At 45.3% G+C, this 22,884-nt stretch overlaps 1 protein-coding gene across 4 annotated transcripts in view; it reads left to right on the forward strand.

Annotated features, from left to right (window-relative positions):
- LOC115155487 (oxysterol-binding protein-related protein 6-like) overlaps positions 1 to 22,884 on the forward strand; it is a 93,880-nt gene that overhangs the window by 33,070 nt on the left and 37,926 nt on the right. For all 4 annotated transcript variants that reach the window (XM_029702123.1, XM_029702127.1, XM_029702126.1 and 1 more), the window contains exons 2-5: positions 4,507 to 4,800; positions 21,782 to 21,904; positions 22,083 to 22,136; positions 22,684 to 22,797. In XM_029702123.1, coding sequence (XP_029557983.1) covers positions 4,651 to 4,800; positions 21,782 to 21,904; positions 22,083 to 22,136; positions 22,684 to 22,797 — 441 coding nt within the window. In that variant the 5' untranslated portion in view covers positions 4,507 to 4,650. The remainder of the gene's footprint in view (positions 1 to 4,506; positions 4,801 to 21,781; positions 21,905 to 22,082; positions 22,137 to 22,683; positions 22,798 to 22,884) is intronic.

A 22,884-nucleotide genomic window follows, 5' to 3' on the forward strand; every position in this document is an offset into this window, starting at 1 on the left:
TGTGTCTTGTTGGTGTTCCAGGTCCTGGTACTGCAATGACACTGTGTCTTGTTGGTGTTCCTGGTACTGCAATGACACTGTGTCTTGTTGGTGTTCCTGGTACTGCATAGACACTGTGTCTTGTTGGTGTTCCAGGTCCTGGTACTGCAATGACACTGTGTCTTGTTGGTGTTCCTGGTACTGCATAGACACTGTGTCTTGTTAGTGTTCCAGGTTCTGGTACTGCATAGACACTGTGTCTTGTTGGTGTTCCTGGTACTGCATAGACACTGTGTCTTGTTGGTGTTCCTGGTACTGCATAGACACTGTGTCTTGTTGGTGTTCCAGGTACTGGTACTGCAATGACACTGTGTCTTGTTGGTGTTCCTGGTACTGCATAGACACTGTGTCTTGTTGGTGTTCCTGGTACTGCATAGACACTGTGTCTTGTTAGTGTTCCTGGTACTGCATAGACACTGTGTCTTGTTGGTGTTCCAGGTCCTGGTACTGCATTGACACTGTGTCTTGTTGGTGTTCCAGGTCCTGGTACTGCAATGACACTGTGTCTTGTTGGTGTTCCTGGTACTGCAATGACACTGTGTCTTGTTGGTGTTCCTGGTACTGCATAGACACTGTGTCTTGTTGGTGTTCCAGGTCCTGGTACTGCATAGACACTGTGTCTTGTTGGTGTTCCTGGTACTGCATAGACACTGTGTCTTGTTGGTGTTCCTGGTCCTGGTACTGCATAGACAGTGTCTTGTTGGTGTTCCAGGTCCTGGTACTGCATAGACACTGTGTCTTGTTGGTGTTCCAGGTACTGGTACTGCAATGACACTGTGTCTTGTTGGTGTTCCTGGTTCTGGTACTGCATAGACACTGTGTCTTGTTGGTGTTCCAGGTTCTGGTACTGCAATGACACTGTGTCTTGTTGGTGTTCCTGGTACTGCATAGACACTGTGTCTTGTTGGTGTTCCTGGTACTGCATAGACACTGTGTATTGTTGGTGTTCCTGGTACTGCATAGACACTGTGTCTTGTTGGTGTTCCTGGTACTGCAATGACACTGTGTCTTGTTGGTGTTCCTGGTACTGCAATGACACTGTGTCTTGTTGGTGTTCCTGGTACTGCATAGACACTGTGTCTTGTTGGTGTTCCAGGTCCTGGTACTGCAATGACACTGTGTCTTGTTGGTGTTCCAGGTCCTGGTACTGCAATGACACTGTCTTGTTGGTGTTCCTGGTACTGCATAGACACTGTGTCTTGTTGGTGTTCCTGGTACTGCAATGACACTGTGTCTTGTTGGTGTTCCTGGTACTGCAATGACACTGTGTCTTGTTGGTGTTCCTGGTACTGCATAGACACTGTGTCTTGTTGGTGTTCCAGGTCCTGGTACTGCAATGACACTGTGTCTTGTTGGTGTTCCAGGTCCTGGTACTGCAATGACACTGTCTTGTTGGTGTTCCTGGTACTGCAATGACACTGTGTCTTGTTGGTGTTCCTGGTACTGCATAGACACTGTGTCTTGTTGGTGGTCCTGGTACTGCATAGACACTGTGTCTTGTTGGTGTTCCAGGTCCTGGTACTGCAATGACACTGTGTCTTGTTGGTGTTCCTGGTACTGGTACTGCAATGACACTGTGTCTTGTTGGTGTTCCTGGTACTGCAATGACACTGTGTCTTGTTGGTGTTCCTGGTACTGCAATGACACTGTGTCTTGTTGGTGGTCCAGGTTCTGCATAGACACTGTGTCTTGTTGGTGGTCCAGGTTCTGGTACTGCATAGACACTGTGTCTCGTTGGTGTTCCTGGTACTGGTACTGCATAGGCACTGTGTCTTGTTGGTGTTCCAGGTACTGGTACTGCATAGACACTGTGTCTTGTTGGTGTTCCAGGTACTGGTACTGCATAGACACTGTGTCTTGTTGGTGTTCCTGGTTCTGGTACTGCATAGACACTGTGTCTTGTTGGTGTTCCAGGTTCTGGTACTGCAATGACACTGTGTCTTGTTGGTGTTCCTGGTACTGCATAGACACTGTGTCTTGTTGGTGTTCCTGGTACTGCATAGACACTGTGTATTGTTGGTGTTCCTGGTACTGCATTGACACTGTGTCTTGTTGGTGTTCCTGGTACTGCAATGACACTGTGTCTTGTTGGTGTTCCTGGTACTGCAATGACACTGTGTCTTGTTGGTGTTCCTGGTACTGCATAGACACTGTGTCTTGTTGGTGTTCCAGTTCCTGGTACTGCAATGACACTGTGTCTTGTTGGTGTTCCAGGTCCTGGTACTGCAATGACACTGTCTTGTTGGTGTTCCTGGTACTGCAATGACACTGTGTCTTGTTGGTGTTCCTGGTACTGCATAGACACTGTGTCTTGTTGGTGTTCCTGGTACTGCATAGACACTGTGTCTTGTTGGTGTTCCAGGTCCTGGTACTGCAATGACACTGTGTCTTGTTGGTGTTCCAGGTCCTGGTACTGCAATGACACTGTGTCTTGTTGGTGTTCCTGGTACTGCAATGACACTGTGTCTTGTTGGTGTTCCTGGTACTGCATAGACACTGTGTCTTGTTGGTGTTCCAGGTCCTGGTACTGCAATGACACTGTGTCTTGTTGGTGTTCCTGGTACTGCATAGACACTGTGTCTTGTTAGTGTTCCAGGTTCTGGTACTGCATAGACACTGTGTCTTGTTGGTGTTCCTGGTACTGCATAGACACTGTGTCTTGTTGGTGTTCCTGGTACTGCATAGACACTGTGTCTTGTTGGTGTTCCAGGTACTGGTACTGCAATGACACTGTGTCTTGTTGGTGTTCCTGGTACTGCATAGACACTGTGTCTTGTTGGTGTTCCTGGTACTGCATAGACACTGTGTCTTGTTAGTGTTCCTGGTACTGCATAGACACTGTGTCTTGTTGGTGTTCCAGGTCCTGGTACTGCATTGACACTGTGTCTTGTTGGTGTTCCAGGTCCTGGTACTGCAATGACACTGTGTCTTGTTGGTGTTCCTGGTACTGCAATGACACTGTGTCTTGTTGGTGTTCCTGGTACTGCATAGACACTGTGTCTTGTTGGTGTTCCAGGTCCTGGTACTGCATAGACACTGTGTCTTGTTGGTGTTCCTGGTACTGCATAGACACTGTGTCTTGTTGGTGTTCCTGGTCCTGGTACTGCATAGACAGTGTCTTGTTGGTGTTCCAGGTCCTGGTACTGCATAGACACTGTGTCTTGTTGGTGTTCCAGGTACTGGTACTGCAATGACACTGTGTCTTGTTGGTGTTCCTGGTACTGCATAGACACTGTGTCTTGTTGGTGTTCCTGGTACTGCATAGACACTGTGTCTTGTTGGTGTTCCAGGTACTGGTACTGCATAGACACTGTGTCTTGTTGGTGTTCCTGGTACTGGTACTGCATAGACACTTTGTCTTGTTGGTGTTCCAGGTACTGGTACTGCATAGACACTGTGTCTGTCTTGTATTGATTTGGTATCCTCACCCGATTGGCGTCATTAACTCATTATCATAATGGTAATTAGATGCAGAGGGATTTATGTTGCCTGTGGGATCTGAGATGGCTAGTTTTCCCACCTCAATCGAGATGCTGATTACGCTCATGAATTAACTGGATACATGGCGTTCTGCCACACAACAGAACTGGATAATTTACAAGGCTGAGTGGGCAAGAAATGTTAAGTGGGTGTCCTGTGTCTCATCTCTGTCTGAGACAAGGGCGATGATCAAGTTATACTGGGTGGGAGACAGAGACATGCAGAGTAGTGATAGGAGGCCAGACACCACTGCAGTCCAGAGTGGATAATGAGTGACATGTAGAGTACGTCACATTTCTCACCATAACAAACATCATTAAAGGCTAAAGGTAACACAAATGGTGATGCAAACTGTAACTAGAGCAGAATAGGGTTGAAAATCCAGATTTCTAAAAATTTAATCGAGTCCTGCTGCTGGCTCGGGTAGCGAATTTAGATTGGTGGATGGGTTCAAAAAGTTGGCAGAGGCCCAAACGCTAAATCTGACCGTATGCTTCCCAGTTGACATATTATGACAACATTTTGTGACGTTTTTGTTCGTTTTGGTGTTCTGCAGGGTTTTTGGGGGGAGCTGTTCGTGCGCACACATTTTTTTCTTGAGGGAAGTCAAATTTCGATAGTTGAAGTCTACGCCCTTTCATCAGTGATTGGTCAACAGTACTACCCCTAGTAGGGAACTATTGATGGGATTCTTCAATTAAGTGTTTCTGGTCATTCAACGAGACGACTAGTTTTCATGCACATTCTTTCACTTGAAAAGTACTGCACCAAACGTCTTTGTAAATGTAACATTGTGCGACTTAGTCCTCGTTGGCAAAAAGTCAATTAATTGCAGATTTTTTTTATTTATCTTATATTAATTCAGACTATTTTGACAAGTGTTACTGGCTATGTTGACACAAACAGTGAGGGGAGGAGGGGTTAACCTAACGTAGTCTAACGTCTGTTTCCTGTCTGTATGTCTCTCTGTCTCTGTCTGTGCTGCAGATGAGAGGAGCGTGAGCCGGGGGAAGTGTGCTGCATAACTGCCTGAGATAATGCTGTTGACACGCGCAGCCTGGAGCTGCTGCTGAGGGAGGAACAGACAGTCCTGTACAGTCAGGGAGCAACTCACAGAGAGGGAGGGGGACCATGTCCCACCACCACCACAGGAACCCCAGCCAGGGCAGCCACCGCACAATGAGCGCCGAGGAGAGGAGCTCCACGCCCATCCGCCACCACAAGACGCCTACACACAAGAGCGCCTCGTCGTCCTCCTCGTCCCAGCGCGACAGCCGCCAGGTAATTAGTGACCAACCTGCCCACCACCAGACACAGAGTTAGACACAGTCAGCTGCTCTGGGAACAGTGACTAGTGGACTGATTCAGTCTCTGGTTCCATGAGAAAGAGTGGGACTGACTGGTTGGTAGTAGTAGCTCCAACAGCACAGCCTGCAGGTGATCTCTCTAGGATTGGATGGTATCTGGATTTTCATACCGTTTCTGTACCATAACGGGGTTTACGGTATTACCGAATGTGCACAATGAGCACTATTTAAAAATAGATATAATAATTGTGAGCACAAAACTATTTTGGCAACAGGGATCTTGAATCCAGGAGGGGGTTGAATATCTCTATTGTAACCAAGAAGCTTGATCTTGACATCTAGCCACTTGGCTAGCAAGTTAGCAAACCAAATGCATAGCTGGAGCCCTGGGCTGGTTATCATTTATTTGACACATCTTATATATTTTTTTATAGTTACAACTTAACTTATAGTTAGTTTTAAGCAGTGGCTTTGCACGTACCCTGCAGACCCCGTAAAGCCGGGGTGCCCCCAAACCCCCTATACATACATACACACTACCGTTTTAGAACACCTACTCATTCAAGGGTTTTTCTTTATTTTTACTATTTTCTACATTGTAGAATAATAGTGAAGACATCAAAACTATGATATAACACATATGGAATCCTGTAGTAACCCAAAAAGTTTTCAACAAATCAAAATATATTTTATGTTTGAGATTCTTCAAATAGCCACCTTTTGCCTTGATGACAGCTTTGCACACTCTTGGCATTCTCTCATCCAGCTTCACCTGGAATGCTTTCCCAACAGTCTTGAAGGAGTTCCCACATATGCTGAGCACTTGTTGGCTGCTTTTACTTCACTCTGCGGTCCGACTCATCCCAAACCATCTCAATTGGGTTGAGGTCGGGGGATTGTGGAGGCCAGGTCATCTGATGCAGCACTCCATCACTCTCCTTCTTGGTTAAATAGCCCTTACACATCCTGGAGGTGTATTGGGTCATTGTCCTGTTGAAAAACAAATGATAGTCCCACTAAGCCCAAACCAGATGGGATGGCGTATTGCTGCAGAATGCTGTGGTAGCCATGTTGGTTAAGTGTGCCTTGAATTCTAAATAAATCACAGACAGTGTCACCAGCAAAGCACCCCCACACCATCACACCTCATCCATGCTTTATGGTGGGAACCACACATGCAGAGATCATCCGTTCACCTACTCTGCATCTCACAAAGACACGGCGGTTGGAACCAAAAATCTCACATTTGGACTCCAGACCAAAGGACAAATTTCCACCAGTCTAATGTCCATTGCTCATGTTTCTTGGCCCAAGCAAGTCCCTTCTTCTTATTGCTGTTCTTTAGTAGTGGTTTCTTTGCAGCAATTCGACCATGAAGGCCTGATTCACAGTCTCCACTGAACAGTTGATGTTGAGATGTGTCTGTTACTTGAACTCTGTGAAGCATTTATCTGGGTTGCAATTTCTGAGGCTGATAACTCTAATGAACTTACCTCTGTAGCAGAGGTAACTCTGGGTCTTCCTTTCCTGTGGCGGTCCTCATGAGCCAGTTTTTGCGACGCTATTGTAAACAGTGAATTAGAATTCTTATTTAGGGTCAGCTTATGGGGCTTAAATGTTAGGCCATTTAGTCGTGGTGTGAAGCTGAAGCCTTTAGTCGTGGTGTGAAGCTGAAGCCTTTAGTCGTGGTGTGAAGCTGAAGCCTTTAGTCGTGGTGTGAAGCTGAAGCCTTTAGTCGTGGTGTGAAGCTGAAGCCTTTAGTCGTGGTGTGAAGCTGAAGCCTTTTGTCGTGGTGTGAAGCTGAAGCCTTTTGTCGTGGTGTGAAGCTGAAGCCTTTTGTCGTGGTGTGAAGCTGAAGCCTTTAGTCGTGGTGTGAAGCTGAAGCCTTTAGTCGTGGTGTGAAGCTGAAGCCTTTAGTCGTGGTGTGAAGCTGAAGCCTTTAGTCGTGGTGTGAAGCTGAAGCCTTTAGTCGTGGTGTGAAGCTGAAGCCTTTAGTCGTGGTGTGAAGCTGAAGCCTTTAGTCGTGGTGTGAAGCTGAAGCCTTTAGTCGTGGTGTGAAGCTGAAGCCTTTAGTCGTGGTGTGAAGCTGAAGCCTTTAGTCGTGGTGTGAAGCTGAAGCCTTTAGTCGTGGTGTAAAGCTGAAGCCTTTAGTCGTGGTGTGACGCTGAAGCCTTTAGTCGTGGTGTGAAGCTGAAGCCTTTAGTCGTGGTGTGAAGCTGAAGCCTTTTGTCGTTGGTGTGAAGCTGAAGCCTTTAGTCGTTGGTGTGAAGCTGAAGCCTTTAGTTGTTGGTGTGAAGCTGAAGCCTTTCTTCTTCTTCTGTCTTGGTCTGTGAACTGAACTGCCGTATCACCGTAGCAACCAAGAAACAGGACATTGCACTGGAGTCTGGAGCTTTTCTGATGGTGGCTCATGAATTATCCATGAGGTAGAGTGAGAAAGCCAAGGCTCTATTGGTTCAGGAAACATGTGGCACGCCCAGGTATGCTGTGCTGTGTAGGAGCTACTGCTGCATTCCCGTAACCATGGGAGATTGCTTTCTGAAGAGGAGTGCTTTGGGGGAGTTGCTGGGGGAATTGCAGACTAGACAGAACACTTGCTGTGGCAGTCAGGCTTGCTGCTAACTGAGAGATGTACCCTCCCTATGGCTCTCTGGCACCTGTCCTACTCTGGACCCTGTCCTACTCTGGTCCCTGTCCTACTCTGGTCCCTGTCCTACTCTGGTCCCTGTCCTACACTGGTCCCTGTCCTACTCTGGTCCCTGTCCTACACTGGTCCCTGTCCTACTCTGGTCCCTATCCTACACTGGCCCCTGTCCTACCCTGTAGCTCAGTTGGTAGATTCCCACGGGGGGCCAGCACAGGAAAAAAAAAATGTATGAAATGTATGCATTCACTACTGTAAGTCGCTCTGGATAAGAGCGTCTGCTAAATGACTAAAATGTAAAATGTAAAAAATGGTCCCTGTTCTACTCTGGTCCCTGTCCTACTCTGGGTACCCTGTCCTACTCTGGTCCCTGTCCTACTCTGGTCCCTGTCCTACTCTGGTCTCTGTCCTACTCTGGTCCCTGTCCTACTCTGGTCCGTGTCCTACTCTGATCCCTGTCCTACTCTGGTCCCTGTCCTACTCTGGTCCGTGTCCTACTCTGGTCCCTGTCCTACTCTGGTCCCTGTCCTACTCTGGTCCGTGTCCTACTCTGGTCCCTGTCCTACTCTGGACCCTGTCCTACTCTGGTTCCTGTCCTACTCACTCCCTGTCCTACACTGGTCCCTGTCCTACTCTGGTCCCTGTCCTACTCTGGTCCCTGTCCTACTCTGGTCCGTGTCCTACTCTGGGCCCTGTCCTACTCTGGACCCTGTCCTACTCTGGTTCCTGTCCTACTCTGGACCCTGTCCTACACTGGTCCCTGTCCTACTCTGGTCCCTGTCCTACTCTGGTCCGTGTCCTACTCTGGTCCCTGTCCTACTCTGGTCCCTGTCCTACTCTGGTCCCTGTCCTACTCTGGTCCGTGTCATCTCATACTGGACACGGTGTACAAAAGGTGCCTTGTGAGTTCTGCAGTCTTCTAGCCTATTGTCTGAACTCACTCTGATCTCAATAACATATTGATGTCCCATTCCTACTCCTTGAATTTCACAAGTTTAATTAAAGTAGAGAGTGAGGGATGTAAGAGGCACTCAACAAATTAGGGACCTGTCCAATTGAATGACTTTAGTCTGTTGTTTGTGAGGCTGCGATACCTAGAGAATGTTATTGGACCATAGTGACTGCTGTTGTATTTGGTTGCTGTCGTGATTTACCGGGCAGGAAAGTCCTAGTGGATTGTCTCCAGTACACAGTATTGTTGTGTTGAGGCTGGAGACGGGGTCATGTGGTGGGATTCATTCATTCAGGCGTATCCTGTGTCCCTATTGGCTCCGAGGTGAACGCCACAGCTAGCTACAGCCCGGCTCAGTGTCGCCATCACCATAGTGATGCATTAACTCAAGCCACAAGACTCACCTTGATAACTCTATGTTGCCTCATTGTCTATGCTGGTTAGTGTGTGTGTGTGTGTGTGGTGCTGTGCGGTGCCGTATAAGGGTTACATCCTCCCTAGGGACTCCTGGGGTAGCGGTGCAGACTACAGACCCAGGGTAAAGGCCATGAAAGGCTGGGCTGCAGTGCGTGTCAGTGTGCGAGGGGAAAGTGAGTGAAGTGGCTATTTGTGGGGGAAGCTTTAATGAGATTCAGCCCCTCTGGGATCAATACATATCACTTCCCCTTATGCTACTGACCACCATTAAACGCTCTGGAGACCCTCACGAGTGCAACTAGACACCACCTGCAGTCTATAGTACACACACACACACACACACACACACACACACACACACACACACACACACACACACACACACACACATACACAGCACTATGCACACACACACACACACACATCACTACACACATACACAGCACTATGCACACACACACAGCACTACACACACACACACACACACACACACACAGACACAGCACTACACACACACAGACACTGATTCAGCGTGCATCATACACAGTCATCCCTCTGTGTATCCAGATAATCACATTAACCTTTTCTTTATGCTTTAACAACCACCTGTCATCTCTTGGTTTTTAGACATATTAGATATAGTGTGGAAAATTCATCTGAAATAGTAGGTTCCCTGTATGGAAGATTTATCTGAAACAGGAGGTTCCCTGTATGGAAGATTCATCTGAAACAGTAGGTTCCCTGTGTGGAAGATTCATCTGAAATAGTAGGTTCCCTGTGTGGAAGATTTATCTGAAATAGTAGGTTCCCTGTATGGAAGATTCATCTGAAACAGTAGGTTCCCTGTGTGGAAGATTCATCTGAAACAGGAGGTTCCCTGTGTGGAAGATTCATCTGAAACAGGAGGTTCCCTGTGTGGAAGATTCATCTGAAACAGGAGGTTCCCTGTGTGGAAGATTCATCTGAAACAGTAGGTTCCCTGTGTGGAAGATTCATCTGAAATAGTAGGTTCCCTGTGTGGAAGATTTATCTGAAATAGTAGGTTCCCTGTATGGAAGATTCATCTGAAACAGTAGGTTCCCTGTGTGGAAGATTCATCTGAAACAGGAGGTTCCCTGTGTGGAAGATTCATCTGAAACAGGAGGTTCCCTGTGTGGAAAATTCAACTGAAACAGGAGGTTCCCTGTGTGGAAGATTCATCTGAAACAGTTGGTTCCCTGTATGGAAGATTTATCTGAAACAGTTGGTTCCCTGTATGGAAGATCCATCTGAAACAGTAGGTTCCCTGTATGGAAGATTCATCTGAAACAGTAGGTTCCCTGTGTGGAAGATTCATCTGAAATAGTAGGTTCCCTGTGTGGAAGATTTATCTGAAATAGTAGGTTCCCTGTATGGAAGATTCATCTGAAACAGTAGGTTCCCTGTGTGGAAGATTCATCTGAAACAGGAGGTTCCCTGTGTGGAAGATTCATCTGAAACAGGAGGTTCCCTGTGTGGAAAATTCAACTGAAACAGGAGGTTCCCTGTGTGGAAGATTCATCTGAAACAGTTGGTTCCCTGTATGGAAGATTTATCTGAAACAGTTGGTTCCCTGTATGGAAGATCCATCTGAAACAGTAGATTCCCTGTATGGAAGATTCAACTGAAACAGTTGGTTCCCTGTGTGGAAGATTCAACTGAAATAGGAGGTTCCCTGTGTGGAAGATTCATCTGAAACAGGAGGTTCCCTGTGTGGAAGATTCAACTGAAACAGTAGATTCCCTGTATGGAAGATTTATCTGAAACAGGAGGTTCCCTGTGTGGAAGATTCATCGGAAATAGTTGGTTCCCTGTGTGGAAGATTCATCTGAAACAGTTGGTTCCCTGTATATTTCTGTGGGTGACCAGGAACAGTATTTTGATAGCAGATGACTAGTGTATTAATGGCTGATTATGAGTAGCAGGAGTGAAATCATAGAGGTAGCCACAGAAAGAGGCTGTGTTCATGGTAGTGGTCAGAATACATTGATGGCAGATGATGTGATGAACCACCTGCGCTGACAATGGAATAAATCTCTGCCTTTTTCACTGTGGCAAAGTATGTCCAATAAAGCACTTGTTTTGTTCTTGTCTTTCCCCTCTGTCCAACCACCAAGTCCCATGTTTTATTTAACATATTTTTTACCAGGCAATGTCATTGAGGTCACTTGGCCAATGCTCTAAAATGTCAAGGGACACCTGGCCAATGTAAATGCTCTAAAATGTCAAGGGACACCTGGCCAATGTAAATGCTCTAAAATGTCAAGGGACACCTGGCCAATGTAAATGCTCTAAAATGTCAAGGGACACTTGACCAATGTAAAGGCTCTAAGATGTCAAGGGACATTTGACCACATTGGCCTATTCCCACCTGCCCACACTGAGAAATCCTCTCAGTAAATACGCTCCACTATAGGTCAGGCTTCTCTATAGGTTTAGCTCAGTGCTTTAATAGACCCAGTGCAGGTCAAAAGTAGTGCACTATATAGGGAATAGGGTGTCATTTGGGGAGCAGGCAGGGTTTTATATTACCTCACACTTTGTTACATCCTATCATTAACACAGCAGCAACAGTTGAAGTTTATATACACCTTAGCCAAATACATTTAAACTCAGTTTTCACAATTCCTGACATTTAATCTGAGTAAAAATTCCCTGTCTTAGGTCAGTTAGGATCACCACTTTATAATAAGAATGTGAAATGTCAGAATAATAGAAGAGAGAATGATTTATTTCAGCTTTTATTTCTTTCATCACATTCCCAGTGTGTCAGAAGTTTACATACACTCAATTAGTATTTGGTAGCATTGCCTTTAAATTGTTTAACTGGGGTCTAACTTTTCGGGTAGCCTTCCACAAGCTTCCCACAATAAGTTGGGTGAATTTTGGCCCATTCCTCCTGACAGAGCTGGTGTAACTGAGTCAGGTTTGTAGGCCTCCTTGCTCACACACACTTTTTCAGTTCTGCCCACAAATGTTCTATGGGATTGAGGTCAGGGCTTTGTGATGGCCACTCCAATACCTTGACTTTGTTGTCCTTAAGCCATTTTGCCACAACTTTGGAAGTATGCTTGGGGTCATTGTCCATTTGGAAGACCCATTTGTGACCAAGCTTTAACTTCCTGACTGATGTCTTAAGATGCTGCTTCAATATATTCCCATAATTTCCCTCCTCATGATGCCATCTATTTTGTGAAGTGCACCAGTCCCCCCTGCAGCAAAGCACCCCCACAATATGATGCTGCCACCCCCGTGCTTCACGGTTGGGATGGTGTTCTTCGGCTTGCAAGCCTCCCCCTTTTTCCTCCAAACATAATGATGGTCATTATGGCCAAACAGTTCTATTTTTGTTTCATCAGACCAGAGGACATTTCTCCAAAAAATACTATCTTTGTCCTCATGTGCAGCTGCAAACCGTAGTCTGGCTTTTTTATGGCGGTTTTGGAGCAGTGGCTTCTTCGTTGCTGAGCGGCCTTTCAGGTTATGTTGATATAGGACTCGTTTTACTGTGGATATAGATACTTTTGTACCTGTTTCCTCCAGCATCTTCACAAGGTCCTTTGCTGTTGTTCTGAGATTGATTTTCACTTTTCGCACCAAAGTACGTTCATCTCTAGGAGACAGAATGCGTCTCCTTCCTGAGCGGTATGACGGCTGCGTGACCCATGGTGTTTATACGTGTGTACTATTGTTTGTACAGATGAATGTGGTACCTTCGGGCGTTTGGAAATTGCTCTTAAGGATGAACCAGACTTGTGAAGGTCTACAATTCTTTTTGTGAGGTCTTGACTGATTTCTTTTGATTTTCGCATGATGTCAAGCAAAGAGGCACTGAGTTTGAAGATAGGCCTTGAAATACATCCACAGGTACACCTCCAATTGACTCAAATAATGTCAATTAGCCTACCAGAAGCTTCTAAAGCCATGTTTAAAGGCACAGTCAACTTAGTGTATGTAAACTTCTGACCCTATGGAATTGTGATACAGTAAATTATAAGTGAAATAATCTGTCTGTAAACAATTGTTGGAAAAATTACTTGTGTCATGCCCAAAGTAGATGTCCTAACCGACTTGCCAAAACTATAGTTTGTTAACAAGAAATTTGTGGAGTGGTTGAAAAACGAGTTTTAATGACTCCAACCTAAGTGTATGTAAACTTCCCACTTCAACTGTACATGTAGGTAGAGTTAAAGTGGCTATGCATAGATAATAAACAGAGAGAAGCAGCAGCGTAAAAGAAGGGGTCTGGGTAGCCCAGATTTACCCTAAGGTGTCCCTCTGGCTCTCTACCCCCACAGTGCTGCTGCGGTGAAGGTCTAGATATTTATAGCCCAGATTTACCTTAAGGTGTCCGTCCCTCTGGCTCTCTACCCCCACAGTGCTGCTGCGGTGAAGGTCTAGATATTTATAGCCCAGATTTACCCAGATTTACCTTAAGGTGTCCGTCCCTCTGGCTATCTACCCCACAGTGCTGCTGCGGTGAAGGTCTAAATATGTATAGCCCAGATATACCCAGATTCACCCTAAGGTGTCCCCAAGGATCGTTTGTTCTATTCCCTGCTCCTAAAGACCTTACCTGCAGTAAAGGTTTGATTCATTGCAGTTAATGTAGCCTAAAACACCAGTGTGTTTCAATCTATACTGAACAAAAATATAAACGCAACATGCTTCTGCCCTACCAAGCAAAAAGGCAGTAACTGCTCATACCATGGAACTGAGAAATATGGCTTTTATTTACCTTGGTTTCAGAGTAACTTTATGCAGTTACTGTTAACATGACACCCATTTTCTCCAAAACACAATAGAGGCAGGATACTTGTCCACATGAATAAGGATGTATTTAATGTAGCAAAAATTACATTAACTCAAGTGAGCAGTTACTGCCTTTTTGCTTAGGCCTAATCATGGCTGTCTCTTTTGAAGTTCTATTAAGGCATTTGTATTAACAGTCTAGATCAGTGGTTCTTAACCTTGTTGGAGGTACTGACCCCCACCAGTTTCATATGCGCATTCACCGAACCCTTCTTAATTGGAAAAATGTCTCTCTTCACCTTGAATTCAGCGAGCGTTGTGTTCTTGTATTGTCCATCTCCATGCAGCTTAAGGAAGTGTTCTCTTAGTTTTGCCGGTGCTAGACTAGAATTGCTCAACTTGGCATTGCAAATCATGCAGTTAGGACGCTGACTCTCATCACGTTCCGTTATACATGTGAATCCATATTGTACATATTCGTCCGACCACTTTCTTTTTTTGCTCGACATAGTTAGTATGAAGGGATTAAAATATTAAGAAAGAAATCACACGACGTACCATCACGACAGTCACAATTCGACTACTGAGCGCGGCAAATTCCCTGCAGCACAGATAGGCCAAGCAATGTTGCGTGATCACCTGCAGCCAATGATGGCCAAGCGGGGCGTGTCATCACGAATCATATGAGTCGGGTGTGTGTCTTGACCTCCGCCGAACCCCTGAGACTGACTCACCGAACCCCTGGGGTTCGATCGAACCCAGGTTAAGAACCACTGGTCTAGATCGTTTTACTACCTGGGTTTGTGATATAATAGCCATGATATATACACTGGATCCAACCAATGAATGGTCATTGCACTGCTTTAATGCTTTCGATGCATTGGGCTCCCGAGTGGCGCAGCGGTCTAAGACACTGCATCTCAGTGCAAGAGGCATCACTACAGTCCCTGGTTTGAATCCAGGCTGTATCACATCCGGCCGTGATTGGGAGTCAGTGTCGTCCGGGTTTGGCCAGGGTAGGCCGTCATTGTAAATAAGAATTTAAAATAATTTTTATTTACCTAGGCAAGTCAGTTAAGAACAAATTCTTATGTACAATGACGGCCAAACCCAGGCGACGCTGGGCCAATTGTGCGCTTCCCAATACCACGGGAATCTGAGGAGACTTGTTGCGCTGGAATTGAATAGTCTGGCTGTGATTCCCTGACACCCGTAGGTTGATGGGAGTGGTAATATGAGTGACCCGGCCTATAGAGCGCCTGTCCAGCGCTCTAACATCCATGGGAGTGGAGAGGCGCTAAGTGGAGATGTTTAGCTCGGAAGCCAGGGTAGCATCCAAAAAACTAATCGGCCCCAGAGTCAATGAGGACCTGGAATGATTTAGACTGGCTTCCCAACAGAATGGCATGAACAGGGGTGCGAGCAAGGGAAGCAGGAAAGTTCTCCAAATGGCCCACCAGAGTACTCGCTCCTACCAGTGAGCCTGATCTCTTTAAAGGACAAGAGGACACAAAATGACCAAGAGTCTCACAATACAGACAACTCTTCGTGTTGATCCTGTATTCCCGTTCCGCTGTCGATAGCCCAGCTCTACCTAGTTGCATAGGCTCGGGAAGCGGTGACTCAGCCGACTCCGGCGACTTTCGTGGAAGGTCGGGAAGCCTCGGGTTCTCTCGGCAATGGGATCGTCAGGGATGACTCGGAGACAAAGTGGAATCCCTGGACGTGCGAGTGAAGTTGAATTTCCTCTCCCTCCGTCATTCCCGTAGTCGCCCATCGATTCCGATAGTCAAAGCTCTGAGGGAATCGAGATCCGTAGGTAACTCCCGAGCAGCAAGCTCATCCTTGACCTCCTCCGAGACGCCATGCAGGAACATATCGAACAGTGCTTCGTGGTTCCAAGCACTCTCCGCTGCCAACGTGCAGAAATCCACTGCATAGTTAGCCACACTGCAGGAGTCCTGCCGAAGCTGGATTAGCTTCCAGGCAACTTCTCTCCCGGAGAATGGGGCGTAAAAAAAACCTTCTTCACCTCTCCCACGAACCCCTCCAGACTAACGCATATGGCCGGTTGCTGTTCCCATACAGCAGTAGCCCAGGTGAGAGCCCTCCCGGACTTCAGCATGATGAGATATGCTATCTTGGAGGGATCCAAGGGGACTGGGCTGAAGCTGAAGCGCAAAAATGAGGGCACAATGAGCTGGAAACGCCGACAGGTGCTCGACTCTCCATTGAAGCGTTCTTGGGGGGGGGGTTTAAAGGGGCCCCTGAGAAAGTGGGGTGACCAATGAGATGGCGCTGCTAGCAGCTGGGTTACTGAGGGGCTGTGGGGTTACCACCATGGTAGGCTGCCTCCCAGACAACCCGCGGAATTGCTCCAGCAAACTGTCCGATGAATGCCTGGTCAAGGCGTTCAGCCAACGTTTGGACCCCCAAACGTTGCGCTATCTCATAAGGCCATGAAGCAGTCCCTCGTGCCTCCCTATGGTGACTCCTTGGGAGGAGATGGCGTCGTGCAACTGGCCCGGGTCTGCTGGCTCAGCCATGGCCAATTCGTACTATCAGGTTTGAAGGGAAGACCCAGATGTAGACTGTGTCAGAGTAACAATGTTTATTACGCCAACAGGGCAGGCGTAAATGTAAGGTCAGGCAGAGTGGTCAGGCAGGCGGGCTCAGAAACAGGACATGCAAGGGTCAAAACCAGGAGGGCGAAAAAAAGCGAGACTGGGGAGAAGCAGGCGCTGAGACGAAAAACGCTGGTTGACTTGACAAACTGGCAACAGACAAACAGAGAACACAGGTATAAATACACAGGGGATAATGGGGAAGATTGGCGACACCTGGAGGGGGGTGGAGACAATCACAAAGACAGGTGAAACAGATCAGAGTGTGACACTGTGACCAACAGATGCATATCTGTTTTCCTAGTCATGTGAAATACATACATTAGGGCATAATGAATTAATTTCAGTTGAGTGATTTCCTTATATGAACTGGAACTCAGCAAAATCTTTGATATGGTTGTAAAAAGTATTTAACCTTTATTTAATTAGGCAAGTCAGTTAAGAACAAATTCTTATTTATAATGAATTTGTTCCTAACCCGGACGACGCTGGGCCAATTGTGCGCCGCCCTATGGGACTCCCAATCACGGCCGGTTGTGATACAGTCTGGAATTGAACCAGGGTCTGTAGTGACGCCTTAGACCACTATCGTAGAGCTGGTAGCCTGCATACTCATACTCAGCCGAATAGGAAAAGCGAGGGGAGGGGAGTCCGGATTGCCCCCCCCGGTGATTTTGTTTTGCAGAACAAGCTCTATTCTGGTGGCCTCTGGAACATTCTAATGCCTTGATTCCATCTAAAACACACAGCTATATTATTGAATACTTTTTTCGGCTTTACCTCCCAGTAAAATGAGTTGCGGTATTTAGGAGAAAGGCATGATTTTACAATTAAAATGACAGAAAATGTATGAATTCAGTGTGTTTAGTTGTTTTGGATATCATCAGGCATAGACTTATATGATCAGGACTATTTTCTTAGTAAGATAACCTTTTTTAACATGAAACCTGTCTTCTCTTGAGATTCAAGTTATATTTACAGTTTTACTACAAGGTATGAATGGCCACAATGGTGTTTGTTCTTCAAATTATGTATTTTATTGGCTCTATTGCTGTGGACACTTAGGGTAAGGAAACAAATGTGTCATTTTGTAATTTGGGTGAACTATCCCTTTAACAGTTTTGCCTGTCAATCAATCACTCTGGGCGGGATTGTCAGGGGAGGCGGCAGGATGTTTGTGACTCGGAGTTGTCAATCAATCACTGTGAGTGGGACTTTGAGGGAAGGCGGAAGATTAGTAATCTAGTCTGAAAAACTAGTCTTTCCATTTAGTTTATTGTGGCAAAAAAAATAAAAAAATATTGTATTCTGTCAAGTAAACATGGATTCCCTAATGAGAAACAAAATATAATTGCGGGATAATGGTTTCTAAAAATGCTAAAATGTTCAGGGGGAGGACCCCCGCCAGATTGTGCAAACCCACTTTTTTACCAAGTACGGCGCCGATGAATAGACTTAAGTATGATGGAAGAATGAAGTAGGTGTTAAACGTGGGCTTTGCCACACAGAAAGCAGGAGTTCACTACTCCATAATCGAAATTTAAATCAAATCAGTAGACATATCAATATCTTTAATAATACCATATAAGTATAATTAGCTTTTATAACCTTTAATCTATTTTCTTTTGTCATATTTTGGACCGGAATGACGCTCTCTATCCGCTACCTATTGTTCCTGCAGTGAAGGTTCAACATCTTCACCGAATGTTTTCATAATTTATCTGCAAATAATTACCAAGCAGCAGTAGTAGCCTACCAGTATGCAAATTAGGGAGCCAAATGAACGGCTCTCTCGCCGATGCGATTCGGTTCCCAAAGTTCACCTAAAAGATCAGTTCAAAAGAGCCGTTTGTTCGTGAACAACCCATCACCAAGCTACACTGAAAAGTCACTTTAGCGGTCACTGACAAGTCTCGACATGTGCTTCGAATCGGAGGAAATTACAAACAAGTTCTTTGGTTTACTGTCCCGATGCGATACCATGGACATATAACTACGTTGTATGATTTATGAATGGCAATTATAGGAGATTGACTTTATTCAATCAGTTTGACACCTTTTATAAACTAGTCAAAACTTGCTGTTCGGTCGTCAATCAAACCACATTAAATAGCTTATGGACCCCGACTCCGTGGCTGTATAGTCCTATGAAACACGCTAAAGAAAATAAATGAATTTGCCAACAAAAAAAAAACATTAAGTTGATGTCAACTCATCTTTACCACTTAAATTAGCCTACATGGGACGTGTAAATTCACTCACAGGAGACGTTGAAGAAGCATCATGCTCTCCCCTCCTCTGTGAGAAATGAGAAGGCAGCCAACCACAGCCTACATAAATAACACCGGTACCGAGAAGCGGAACAGAACATTTGACAGTAGTTTCCCTGTCAAATGTTTTTAAAATCAAAAATAAATTGCTCGCTTTGTGACTGACAGGCGCCTGTCCTATCAATAGATCGCCAGAAGATGCATATTGTTCATTCTAGCCGCGGGTGAAGGCTATACATACATACTTTTCTGATTTAGCGAATTGAAACGTGTAAATAAAAAGAAGCCTAGTTAATTTAATGAAATGGAAAAAGTAGCCGGATAAAACCATATAAGTATCCTTAGCTTTTAAAACCTTTAATCTGTTTAATGGAATCATATTTTGGACCAGAATGAGGCTCTCTCTCCGCTAGCCTACCTATTGTTCCAGCAGTGAGGGTTCAGCATCTTCATCGAATATAATTAATCTGCAGATAATCGCCAAAAACAGCAGTAGGCTATACACACTTTTCTGACTTGCGGATTGAAACGTTTAAATAAAAAGAAGCCTAGTAGTCGGTTTACAATGAGTCTGTTATCGGCCATTTAGTAGACGGCCGGTGCTTATGGAAAACACTCTTCCTGTGTATTGGGACAACATGGCGCTAGTGTTATTATTGCAGCACAATCAATCCATCTATCCTCCAGCATTGCGAGGACACAGCTTTAGCGATTTATGCATTTAGCCTATACTGCTTCATATTCAAGTGTCCAAACAATTCTAGTTTTTTAAATTAATATCTTTGGAAGGTGAGATTAACTTTTGAAATAGAGGGATTGGAATGGCTTACTTCTTCTACCAGGCTGCTATGGTGGCTGAACTGGGGCACACCAGAACAGAATAGCTTTCTGCACTGTGCTGGATAAAAACACATTATGTTAATTTGCTTTCAAAGGGTCAGGTTGTTGCACACTGAGGTCATGTCTACTTCACCGTCTTTATTATGCTGCTCAATGTTGTTTACACACACACAGACAGACATTTAGTAATAGCCACATGGCCCTTCATGGCCTATAGTGATCCCTGGGTGTTGTGTTTAGTAATAGCCACATGGCCCTTCATGGCCTATATTGATCCCTGGGTGTTGTGTTTAGTAATAGCCACATGGCCCTTCATGGCCTATATTGATCCCTGGGTGTTGTGTTTAGTAATAGCCACATGGCCCTTCATGGCCTATATTGATCCCTGGGTGTTGTGTTTAGTAATAGCCACATGGCCCTTCATGGTCTATAGTGATCCCTGGGTGTTGTGTTTAGTAATAGCCACATGGCCCTTCATGGCCTATAGTGATCCCTGGGTGTTGTGTTTAGTAATAGCCACATGGCCCTTCATGGTCTATATTGATCCCTGGGTGTTGTGTTTAGTAATAGCCACATGGCCCTTCATGGTCTATATTGATCCCTGGGTGTTGTGTTTAGTAATAGCCACATGGCCCTTCATGGCCTATATTGATCCCTGGGTGTTGTGTGAGGCCACAGTCTGTCACAGACACACACACACAAACACACTGGGTTGTCAGCGCTGCAGGGGGCAGCTTATAAGGCAGCTAACTGTTCTGTATTCAGCTGTAACTTCACCTGACCATGGCCTAACCCACGCCGCCGAGTGGGGCCCTCCAGGGTCTCATTTCTCATAGTGGGACACTTCTGCTGCCATGTCATACTTATCCCCACCTGACCCCATCCCTGCCTCCACTCCTCCACTCCAGAGGAGCCCTGAAACAGGAGAGCAGAGTAGGGGACAGCTAGTGGAAATGCTGAGAGGGCTGGGAGATACTCAATCGGGCTGTATTTCTGTTAATAGGTAGAACAAAAAATGCACAGTTCAACGTAATATACAGTAGTGTACTGGTAGTATTTATGTTGTATCTGGTAGTATTTGTGTTGTATCTGGTAGTATTTATGTTGTATCTGGTAGTATCTATTATTCATACTGTTTAAAGGCAGCAGGATGAAATGCGTTCCCAGTGTTTTCCATAAACACCGGCCGTCTACTAAATGGCCGATAACAGACTCATTGTAAACCGACTACAAGGCTTCTTTTTATTTAAACGTTTCAATCCGCAAGTCAGAAAAGTGTGTATAGCCTACTACACTTTTTTGCCGATTATCTGCAGATTAATTATATTCGATGAAGATGCTGAACCCTCACTGCAGGAACAATAGGTAGGCTAGCGGAGAGAGAGCCTCATTCTGGTCCAAAATATGATTCAATTAAACAGATTAAAGGTTTTAAAAGCTAAGGATACTTATATGGTTTTATTAAAGATATTGATGAAGGTCTACTGATTTAATCACTGTCGGCTATGGAGCAGTCAACTGCTGGTTTAACACCTGCGTCAGTCTTCCATCGTTCCATCATCCAGGCAGTATCACAACCGGCCGTGATTGGGAGTCCCGTAGGGCGGCGCACAATTGCCCCAGCGTCGTCCGGGTCTTGGCCGGTGTACGCCGTCATTGTAAATAAGAATTTGTTCTTACCTGACTTGGTTAAATAAATAAAAATACTGGTAGATCTATTCCTGACTTTGTTTCTCAACAGGGAATTCATGTTTACAATATTTTTTTCTTTGGTTTTTGTCACAATAAACTAAATTGAAAGTGTAGACTAGTTTTTCTGACTAGATTACTCATCTACCACCTTCCCTCAAACTCCCATCCACAGTGATTGATTGACAAGTCGGAAACCCTACCAATTCCTTGAGTCACAAACATCCTGCCCCCAGTAGCAGCATAATTTGAAGAACAAATATCATTGTGGCCATTCATATCTTGCAGTAAAACTGTAAATATGACTTGAATCTCAAGAGTAGAGAGGTTTCATGTTAAAGGTTCTCTTATTTAGAAAATAGTGTTGATCACAAAGGCCTAGACGATATCCAAAACAACTAACAACACACTGAATTCATACATTTTCTGTCATTTTAATTGTAAAGTCATGTCTTTCCACTCAATACCACAACAAATTTTAACAATCTGGGAGGTAAAGTCGTTAAAGTAATCATTCATTTAGCTGTGTATTTTGGATGGAATCAAGGCATTAGAATGTACCAGAGGCAACCAAAATAGATCGTGTTCTGCCAACGCCCTGGCTGGCTACTCCATGTACTTGGGGAAACCACTGCGGTCCGGGCCGGGGGCCTTTCTGTACTGTTGCTGTTTTTTCTGCTCTTTCCGCCGGCCCCGGAGAAGTGAACAGATGAGTTCCGACACGGCTCTGTTTCTCTCTCCATCCCTAGGAGGCAGACAGCTGGGAAATCATTGAGGGACTGAAAATCGGTCAGAGCAACGTCCAGAGGCCAGATAAACACGAAGGCTTCATGTTGAAGAAGCGGAAATGGCCACTGAAAGGCTGGCACAAGGTAGGGCTTGATGGCCGACTGAGAGAGAAAACACTTGTACTTGTTTACATCGATTTCCTTGTTGCAAAACCCTTCAGAAAAGTAATCAACCACACCTTCTTTCAGATAGAGTACATTCATTTCCAGAGACAAGTGCTGTTATTGTCCTACTCAATGTTTGTTCTTGTTTTTCCTACAGCGTTTTTTTGTCCTGGACAATGGGATGCTGAAGTACTCCAAGTCACCAATTGATGTGAGTAACCCTGACTAGTAGCCAATGGAACAGAGACGGAGCAGGGATGGAGGGCAGCCTCAGTTGGCATCCCTATGGCACAATGGTAACTTAGCAGAAACACCTCCAGGGTCACTCTGCCTATAGTGTTTCTGCTGCCCATGTCAGTCTGTAGGAAATCTCCAAATTAATGGTAAAACTGCTGGGTCCACACTTATCTGATGTTTCCAAAGGGTCCTTCCTTCCACAGTGTCTCCTGGAAGCAGCCATGTTCTTGTCAGCCTTGATCTCTTTGAACCAAACAGACAAACTAGCCTCACTGCATGATATTGCGTAATAGTGCAGAATGATGATTCATGGTGGTTACTTTTGAATAAGACTCCAAGTAGTCCTATAAGGGTCAAGTAGACCCGCATGGGTCAAGTAGGCCTATAAGAGCCAAGTAGTCCTAACAGAGTCAATTAGTACTTTCGATCATGATCCTATATCTTTCTTCACCTTGAGATTCCATTTATATAGCAACAATGAGATACCATACATGACTTATGTTAACTCTCTTTTCTCTAAGATTCAGAAAGGCAAGCTGCATGGCTGCATTGATGTGGGTCTCTCTGTCATGTCCATCAAGAAGAGAGCCCGCCGCATTGACTTGGACACAGAGGAGCATCTCTACCACCTCAAGGTTAGCATTGACTTGGACACAGAGAAACATATCTACCACCTCAAGGTTAGCATTGACTTGGACACAGAGGAGCATCTCTTCCACCTC

This window comes from Salmo trutta, chromosome 20, assembly GCF_901001165.1.
Source record: "Salmo trutta chromosome 20, fSalTru1.1, whole genome shotgun sequence".
NCBI lineage: Eukaryota > Metazoa > Chordata > Actinopteri > Salmoniformes > Salmonidae > Salmo > Salmo trutta.